The 9,934-nt window shown below is 47.0% G+C and overlaps 2 protein-coding genes across 8 annotated transcripts in view; one reads left to right on the top strand and one right to left on the bottom strand.

Annotated features, from left to right (window-relative positions):
• Positions 1 to 3,032, top strand: part of pik3ip1 (phosphoinositide-3-kinase interacting protein 1) — a 74,347-nt gene extending 71,315 nt beyond the window's left edge. For all 4 annotated transcript variants that reach the window (XM_048611282.1, XM_048611280.1, XM_048611283.1 and 1 more), the window contains one exon: positions 2,352 to 3,032. In XM_048611282.1, coding sequence (XP_048467239.1) covers positions 2,352 to 2,565 — 214 coding nt within the window. In that variant the 3' untranslated portion in view covers positions 2,566 to 3,032. The remainder of the gene's footprint in view (positions 1 to 2,351) is intronic.
• Positions 1 to 9,934, bottom strand: part of rnf185 (ring finger protein 185) — a 53,714-nt gene that overhangs the window by 27,466 nt on the left and 16,314 nt on the right. The gene's annotated exons all lie outside the window — the stretch shown is intronic.

Raw genomic sequence — 9,934 nt, 5'->3', positions numbered from 1 at the left:
TCTGAAGAAGGGTCTTGACCCGAAACGTCAGCTTTCCTGCTTCTCTGATGCTGCTTGGCCTGCTGTGTTCATCCAGCTCTACACCGTGTTATCTCAGATTCTCCAGCATCGGCAGTTCCTACTATCTCTATATTTACATTGATCCTGGCTTGGATCAGGCAAAGGATTGTACAGAAGTCGTTGGCTCCTGTCACGGCATGGATGATTCTAATGTTTTTCCCATCCCTTGCTCTGACGATGACGTAGTTAATGAGGTGGCATTGTTTGGAGTATGGGTGCTGCCACATTCTCTTGTATTTGTCTCTTTCAATTTGTTTTTGATGGTGAAGCTGACTCCATGGATGCAGTGTTCTTCTTTGGTCTTGCCTTTCCAGAAAAAGGTGTACCTTTTCTCTCCAAGCTGTCCTGCTGGGTTTCACTCAGGGTAGTGATGTCAATATCTCCCTTGTGTTGTCTCTGAATGTATGCAATCTTAGAGAGGAGGAGTGCTTTAACTGTCAGCAAAATCTGTCACTGAAAATTGCCTCTCTGAAGACCAGGGGTTGAGTGAAGCAGAGAGGGAGCTCATTTGCCCCCACGGTCGCCCCTCTTTCCCCATTGCTCCAGCCTCTGAGAATTCCCCGGGCGTCGAGGCAGACCATTGTGGAGAGGTCCCCGGTGGTATATTCCCAGAGGCCTCCTTCCTGAGAACACTGTTTATGTTAACCCCCACTAATTTTATAACACCCTTCCCAGGCCAGCTTTTATAATATAAACTCCTGCCAGCAAAGCAATTTTATAAACTATGCACCTGCCAATTCAGTGATTTTTTTTTTTTTTTTCTAACCCCCCCCAGCCCCCCTTAATGTTTCTTTAAACCCTTGCCCCCCCCCCCCCCCCCCCCCCCCACACCCCAGCCCAGTGACTAGCCCATAATAAGCGTGATGGGTGGCAGCCGTGCTGTCCTTCTCATCCTCTTCCCTTCCTCCCACTCCCCTCACCTTGGACCTTGCACTGCCTCAGCAGATGGCACTGCTGAGCACCAAACTGTTTGCCTGCACTCCACCCCAGGCAGCCTAAGGCCAAACAATAGTGCCTTGGATCCCCTTGGACCAAGGCCTTCTGTTAAACCTGTGTGGTAGCTGGTCTACAACAGTTTTCCTATATTAAAAGAACTCTTACACAGGCACCTTCCACACCCTCAGGATGACGTCTGGGACCTGGAACGTCAGGACCCTTATGTACAGTCCCACCTGTGACAGACTGGAACACTTGCACCACCATCGTTACCTGGGAACTCAGGCGCTACCCATAATAAGCAGATTGGCCTTCACTAAGGCTGTCATTTTTATCCCATTTTCAATCCTCTGGAACCACCCTCTATCTCAGGGAGATTGTGAAAAGCCTTTCTGAAATCTCCAGCACCACCATCCAGACTCAGCAACTTGCCTACTGTTTTCAAATAAACCTGTTGGACTATAACTTGGTGTTGTGTGATTTCTGACCTTGTCCAGAGCCAGCCTTTCCAGTGCCTTCTGCCTCTTGTTTGCTTGCTGTCATTATCTCCTTCTGCTCCTACGGATATTTTGTCAGCTTTCTCTTCCTCAGTAAGCACTCGTTAAGCTTTGCTCTGCATAGCTCAGCATATCCCTAACAGGCCCCATCTTAACTTGGATTTGATTGGCATCCTGTACCAGACTGTCGATAAATCCAAATCTATGATCAATTCCAAGATTAATACATGTATATACATCCAGTAGATGAGTATAATCTTTTACCCATTTGAGCAGTTGTTCTTGGTCTTTGTCACAACCCATGCTCCCAGCTGCCAACTCCTTTTCTGTGTCTGCCCCTGAGGTTGAACCAGGCTGTTCAGAACTTTGGCATCCTGTTTGATCCTGAGTTGAATTTACAAACCCCATAAATATTTCATCACCAACATTGCCTGCTTCTGGCTGTGACTTGATCCTGTTTCATTGTTTATAAAGTTTTCTTTTCCCTTAATTAAGGTTGCTCCCTAACCTCTAGCACTACAGTCCTTGACAGCAATGAGTTGTCAGCATTCCTTTAATTCTATCCTTGATTTCTTTGACTTTCTTCACTTCATCATTGATGCCGTCTCTTCAGCTGCCAAGCTCTGGAACTGCATCCCTGAATCTCTGCCTCCAGATCTGTGTCTCACTTGTTTAAAACAATCTATCTTCTATTCAAGGTTTTGGTCATGAGTCTGAGTTACCTTCATGGCTCATTGTCATGTTTTGATTGATAATTTTTTAGTGATGTATGAAGGAACATTTTACAGTGTTAAATATGCTTTGGAAAATTTTCACCAGTGACTAGAATTAATTGGCTGTTGCACAATTGTATTCCAGGGGACGAGACTTGAAGAAAGAGCAGGAGCAGAGAGCCAATGAGCGAGAAATGCATCGCATTATGTTGCCATTATCAGCCTTCTCCAACCCCAATTGTGAGCTTATTGATGAAATAACTCTGGTAGTTGAGAGCCCTCAGACAGAAACTGATGAAGGCCAAGACGAAGACAGAACCAGCCCCCTCGTAGGACCAGCTGGCACTCCTGGGGCTTGATGTTGGATGCAACCCAACCAAGAAAGCTCAGTGGATGTGCATTTCAGGCTTCCGTTCAGCAAGTGGACTGTAAACGGAATGTGAAGTTGAAGCCAGACTCAATCCAGTGCCATTAATAAACTCCCTCTGGACCGAGTACTCACTCAGAACTGCCAGGGATGGTACAGCATCCATGTCATCTGCGGTGTGCACCAAGCCACATCACGATGCTGGCATCAGTACATGAATATGAATTCAGCATTTATTACAATGAGACGGTAATTCAGGTGATAGTTGTTTGTATTTGAAGAGCAGCCAATATTGCTAAGCAAGCATGCTCAGTGGGGTCTTTTCTCCAATATCCACTTATAGCATATGCCAGTTTATTAGAGGGTGATGCCTAAATGTGTAAACAGCCTGCTTTAGAATTTTAAATACTAGTTAACCATGTTTAATTCAAACATAAAGATTTTTCAGAAAATGTCAAAGTTTTTAATTATTTATTTGAAGAAGTCAGTAATGCAAAAAATATGTAGTATTGCCAGACAAAAATCAAGACTTTTCCAATCTATTGACAAATCTATTGGAGTCCAGAAAAATCAGAACTCACATGACACCAGGTTAGAGTCCAACAGGTATATTTGAAATCATAAGCATTTGAAGTGTTGCTCCTTCGTCAGATGATACATGTCTTCGACAAGGTTCCTCATGGTAAGTTCATGTGGAATACAGGGAGAACTAGCCATTTGGACACAAAACTGGCTCAAAGGTAGAGAGGACAGGTGGTGGTGGTGGAGGATTGCTTTTCAGTACTGGTTACACTGCTTTTTGATAAATGACTTGGATGTGAACATAGGAGGTATGGATTGCCGATGACACCAAAATTGGAGGTGTAGTGGGCAGCGAAGATGGTTACCTTGGAATATAACAGGACCTTGATCAGATGGGCCAATGGGCCAAGGAGTGGCAGATGGAAATTAATTTAGATTAATTTTGGAAACGCAAATCAGGGCAAGACTTAGGAACTTAAGAGTAAGGTCCTAGGGAGTGTGGCTGAACAAAGAGACCTCGGAGTGCAGGTTCATAGTTCCTTGAAAGTGGAGTCACAGGTAGTGGAGAAGGCGTTTGGTATTGGCCTTTATTGTTCAGTGCATTGAGTGTAAGATTTAAGAGCAGAATTAGGCCATGTGGCCCATAGAGTCCGTTTGATCATAGCTGATATGTTTTTCAACTCCAGTCTCCAGGGAGTAGGCACTCCCTGCAACCCTTTATCCCCTTACTAATCAAGAACATTCTCTGATATACTCAACGAGTTGACCTTGACCACCTTCTGCGGCACTGAGTCCCGCTGATTCACTACTCCCTGATTGAAGAAATTCCTCCTCATCTCAGTTGTAAAGGGCCATCCCTTCACTCTGAGGCTGTGCCCTTAAGTCCGAGACAGTTCTACTAGCAAAACATCTTTACCACATCCGCTCTATCCAGGTCTGTCAGTTTTCTGTAAGTTTCAATGAGATCCCTCCTCATCTTTCTCAATCGAGTCTATACCCAGAGTCCTCAACTGCTCCTCATATGACAAGTTCTTCATCCCCGGGATCAATCTTGTAAATTTGCAAGGCCAGCATATCCTTTCTTAGATTTAGGGCTCAAAACTGCTCACAATATTCCAAATGTGGTCTGACCAAAGCTTATACAGCCCAGTAGCACATCACTGCTCTTGTATTCTAGGCATCTTGAAATGAATACCAGCATTTCATTTGCCTTCCTACCTGCGTGTTAACCTGAAGAGAATCCTAAACTAGAATTCCAAAGCCCCTTTGTGTGTCAGATTTCTGAAGTCTTTTCCTGTTTAGAAATAGTCTACGCCTCTACCTACAAAAGTGCACTTTCCCACATTGTATTCCATCTGCCACTTCTCTGCCCACTTTCATAGCTTGTCCTGCAACCTCCGATCTCCTGAATACTGTTTCTCCACCTATCTTTGTGTCATCTGCAAATCTAGCATCAATGACCTCAGTTCCTCTGTCCAGATCGTTAATGTATAACATGAATAGTTGTGGTCCCGACACTATGTATGTATTGAGGGGCGTGGAGAGAAGGTACCACCATAATGCTGTTAGGAAATGAGCTGCAGGATTTTAATCCATTTATCAGCTGTCTTTGTCCTCTGAGTGCTAGAGATCATGGGTTTAAGAACAAAGAACAAAGAAAATTACAGAGATAACAAGGTGTAGAGCTGGATGAACACAGCAGGCCAAGCAGCATCAGAGGAGCAGGAAGACTGACATTTTGGGCCTAGACCCTCCTTCAGAAATGGGGGAGGGGAAGGGGGTTTTGAAATAAATAGGGAGAGAGGGGGAGGCGGATAGAAGATAGATAGAGGAGACAGACAGGTCAAAGAGGCGGGGATGGAGCCAGTAAAGGTGAGTGTAGGTGGGGAGTTAGGGAGAAGATAGGTCAGTCCAGGGAGGACGGACAGGTCAAGGGGGCGGGATGAGGTTAGTAGGTAGGAGATGGGGGTGGGGCTTGAGGTGGGAGGATGCACAGGTTAGGGAGGCCGGGAATGAGCTGGGCTGGTTTTGGGATGCGGTAGGGGGAGGGGAGATTTTGAAGCTTGTGAAGTCCACATTGATACCATTGGGCTGCAGGGTTCCCAAGCGGAAGTTGCTGTTCCTGCAACCTTCGGGTGGCATCGTTGTGGCACTGCACGAGGCCCAGGATGGACATGTTGTCTGAGGAATGGGAGGGGGAGTTGAAATGGTTCGCGACTGGGAGGTGCAGTTGTTTAGTGCGAACTGAGCGTAGGTGTTCTGCAAAGCGGTCCCCAAGCCTCCGCTTGGTTTCCCCGATGTAGAGGAGGCCACAATGGGAACAGCGGATGCAGTATACCACATTAGCAGATGTGCAGGTGAACATCTGCTTGATGTGGAAAGTCTTCTTGGGGCTTGGGATGGGGGTGAGGGGGGAGGTGTAGGGGCAGGTGTAGCACTTTGTGCAGTTGCAGGGAAAGGTGCCGGGTGTGGTGGGGCTGAAGGGGTGTGTGGAGCGGACAAGGGAGTCACGGAGAGAGTGGTCCCTCCGGAAAGCTGATAAGAGTGGGAAGGGAAAAAAGGTGGTGGGGTCAGATAGCAGATGGCGGAAGCAGATGGAGGATGATGCGTTGGATCCAGAGGTTGGTGGGGTGGTACGTGAGGACGAGGAGGATTCTGTTTTGGTTGTTATTGCGGGGAGGGGGTGTGAGGAATGAGTTGCGGGAAATGCAGGAGACACGGTCGAGGGCGTTCTCGACCACTAAGTGGGGGGATGTTGCGGTCCTTGAAATACAAGGACATCTGAAATGTACGGGAGTGGAATGCCTCATCCTGGGAGCAGATGCGGCGGAGGTGAAGGAATTGGGAATAGGAGATGGCATTTTTGCAGGAAGGTGGGTGGGAGGAGGTGTATTCTAGGTAGCTGTGGGAATCGGTGCAACTGCACCTCCCAGTCGCGAACCATTTCAACTCCCCCTCCCATTCCTCAGATGACATGTCCATCCTGGGCCTCCTGCAGTGCCACAACGATGCCACCCGAAGGTTGCAGGAATAGCAACTTGTATTCCGCTTGGGAACCCTGCAGCCCAATGGTATCAACGTGGACTTCACAAGCTTCAAAATTTCCCCTCCCCCTACCGCATCCCAAAACCAGCCCAGCTCGTTCCCGGCCTCCCTAACCTGTGCATCCTCCCACCTCAAGTCCCACCCCCATCTCCTACCTACTAACCTGATCCCGCCCCCTTGACGTCCGTCCTCCCTAACTCCCCACCTACATTCACTTTTACTGGCTCCATCCCCACCTCTTTGACCTGTGTCTCCTCTCCACCTATCTTCTCCTCTATCCATCTTCTGTCCGCCTCCCCCCCCCTCCCTATTTATTTCAGAACCCCCTTCCCCTCCCCCATTTCTGAAGAAGGGTCTAGGCCCGAAACGTCAGCCTTCCTGCTCCTCTGATGCTGCTTGGCCTGCTGTGTTCATCCAGCTCTACACCTTGTTATCTCAGAATCTGCAGTTCCTACTATCCAAGAAAATTACAGCACAGGAACAGGCCCTTCAGCCCTCCAAGCCTGCACCAATCCAGATCCTCTATCTAAACCTGTTGCCTATTTTCCAAGGATCTGTATCCCTCTGCTCACTGCCCATTCATGTATCTGTCCAGATACATCTTAAATGACGCTATCGTGCCTGCCTCTACCACCTCTGCTGGCAATGCGTTCCAGGCACCCACTACTTTCCATGCATATCTCCCTTAAACGTTTCTCCTCTCACCTTGAAATCGTGACCCCTAGTAATTGAGTCCCCTACTCTGGGAAAAAGCTTCTTGCTATCCACCCTGTCTATACCTCTCATGATTTTGTAGACTTCAATCAGGTCCCCCCTCAACCTCCGTCTTTCTAATGTAAATAATCCTAATCTACTCAGCCTCTCTTCATAGCTAGCGCCCTCCATACCAGGCAACATCCTGGTGAACCTCCTCTGCACCCTTTCCAAAGCATCCACATCCTTTTGGTAATGTGGCGACCAGAACTGTACGCAGTATTCCAAATGTGGTCAAACCAAAGTCCTATACAACTGTAACATGACCTGCCAACTCTTGTACTCAATACCCCGTCCAATGAATGAAAGTATGCCATATGCCTTCTTGACCACTCTATCCACCTGCAGGGTACAATGGACCTGAACACCCAGATCTCTCTGTGCATCAATTTTCCCCTGGGCTTTTCCATTGTTCGCTCTTGAATTGGATCTTCCAAAATGCATCACCTCGCATTTGCCTGGATTGAACGCCATCTGCCATTTCTCTGCCCAACTCTTCAATCTATCTATATTCTGCTGCATTCTCTGACAGTCCCCTTCACTATCTGCTACTCCACCAATCTTAGTGTCATCTGCAAACTTGCTAATCACACCATCTATACCTTCTTCCAGATCATATATGTATATCACAAACAACAGTGGTCCCAACACGGATCCCTGTGGAACACCACTGGTCACAGTTCTCCATTTTGAGAAACTCCCTTCCACTACAACTCTGTCTCCTGTTGCCCAGCTAGTTCTCTATCCATCTAGCTAGTACACCCTGGACCCCATGCGACTTCACTTTCTCCATCAGCCTACCATGGGGAACCTTATCAAACGCCTTACTGAAGTCCATGTATATGACATCTGCAGCCTTCTCCAGCAGATTCCCCACCACTGACGTCAGGCTCACCTATAATTACCTGGATTATCCTTGCTACCCTTCTTAAACAAGGGGACAACATTAGCAATTCTCCAGTCCTCCGGGACCTCACCCATGCTCAAGAATGCTGCAAAGATATCTGTTAAGGCCCCAGCTATTTCCTCTTTCGCTTCCCTCAGCAACCTCGGATAGATCCCATCCGGACCCTGGGGACTTGTCCACCCTAATGCTTTTTAGAATACCCAACACTTCACCCTGCCTTATGCCGACTTGACCTAGAGTAATCAAACATCTATCCCTAACATCAACATCCGTCATGTCCTTCTCCTCAGTGAATACCGATGCAAAGTACTCATTAAGAATCTCACACATTTTCTCTGACTTCTCGCATAACTTCCCTCCTTTGTCCTTGAGAGTGGGCCAACCCTTTCTCTCGTTACCCTCTTGCTCCTTATGTACGAATAAAAGGCTTTGGGATTTTCCTTAACCCTGTTGGTAAAGATATTTCATGACCCCTTTTAGCCTTCTTAATTCCTCGTTTCAGATTGGTCCTACTTTCCCGATATTCTTCCAAAGCTACGTCTGTTTTCAGTCACCTAGACCTTATGTATGCTTCCTTTTTCCTCTTTGCTAGTCTCACAATTTCACCCGTCATCCATGGTTCCCTAATCTTGCCCTTTCTAGCCCTCATTTTCACAGGGACATGTCTATCCTGCACTCTAATCAACCTCTCTTTAAAAGCCTCCCACATAGCAAATGTGGATTTACCCTCAAACAGCTGCTCCCAATCCACATTCCCCAGCTCCTGCCGAATTTTGCTATATTTGGCCTTTCCCCAATTTAGCACTCTTCCTTTAAGACCACAATCGTCTTTGTCCATCCGTATTCTAAAACTTACGGAATTGTGATCACAATTCCCAAAGTACTTCCCTATGAAATTTCAACCACCTGGCTGGGCTCATTCCCCAAAACCAGGTCCAGTATGGCTCCTTCCCAAGTTGCTCTATACTGCTCTATAAAACCCTCCTGGATGCTCCTTACAAATTCTGCTCCATCTAAACCCCTAACACTAAGTGAATCCCAGTCAATGTTGGGAAAATTAAAATCTCCCATCACCGCCACCCTGTTGCTCCTACATGCTTCCATAATGTCTACATATTTGTACCTCTATCTCACGGTCGCTGTTGGGACGCCTGCAGTACAGCCCCAACATTGCTATCGCACCCTTCCTATTTCTGAGCTCAGCCCATATTGCCTCACTGCTCGAGTCCTCCATAGTGCCCTCCTTCAGCAAGGCTGTGATATCCTCTTTGACCAGTAATCCACCCCTATTACCTCCATCTCTATCCTGCCTGAAGCATCTATATCCGGGGATATTTAGTTGCCAATTTTGCCCTTCCCTCAACCAAGTCTCAGTAATAGCAATAACATCATACTCGCTGGTACTAATCCAAGCCCCAAGTTCATCTGCCTTACCTACTACACTTCTCGCATTAAAACAAATGCACCTCAGACCACCTGTCCCTTTGCGTTCATCATCTGCTCTCTGCCTCCTCTTTCCCTTAATCACACTGACTTCATTATCTAGTTCCTTACAGGCTTTAGTTACTACCTCCTCAGTGTCCACTAACCACCTCATTTGGTTCCCATCCCCCTGCCACATCAGTTTAAACCCTCCCCAACTGCGTTATCGAAAGCACCCCCTAGGACATTGGTTCCAGTCCTGCCCAGGTGTAGACCGTCCGATTTGTAATAGTCCCACCTCCCCCAGAACCAGTCCCAATGTCCCAAAAATCTGAACCCCTCTCTCCTGCACCATCTCTCATTTATCCTGCCTATTCTTTCATTTCTACTCTGACTAGCATGTGGCACTGGTAGCAATCCTGAGATTACTACCTCTGAGGTTCTACTTTTTAACTTGGCTCCTAACTCCCTAAATTCTGCTTGTAGGACCTCAGCCTGTTTTTTAACCTATATCATTGGTGCCTATGTGCACCACGACAGCTGGCTGTTCACCCTCCCCCTTCAGAATATCCTGCAGTCGTTCTGAGAAGATACCTTGATGAGTTGCTGCCATGCATCTTACAAATGGTGAACATTGCTGCTGTTTAGATATTCTCTTATTGCAGATGGTCCAATATTGGGCTGACTTAGACACTAAACTCTTCAGTATGAG

The sequence above is a fragment of the Rhincodon typus genome, chromosome 24, assembly GCF_021869965.1.
Source record: "Rhincodon typus isolate 14 chromosome 24, sRhiTyp1.1, whole genome shotgun sequence".
In the NCBI taxonomy this organism is placed as follows: Eukaryota; Metazoa; Chordata; class Chondrichthyes; order Orectolobiformes; family Rhincodontidae; genus Rhincodon; species Rhincodon typus.
Note: the sequence above shows the minus strand (reverse complement) of the source record. Positions and strands in the feature narration are given on the sequence as shown.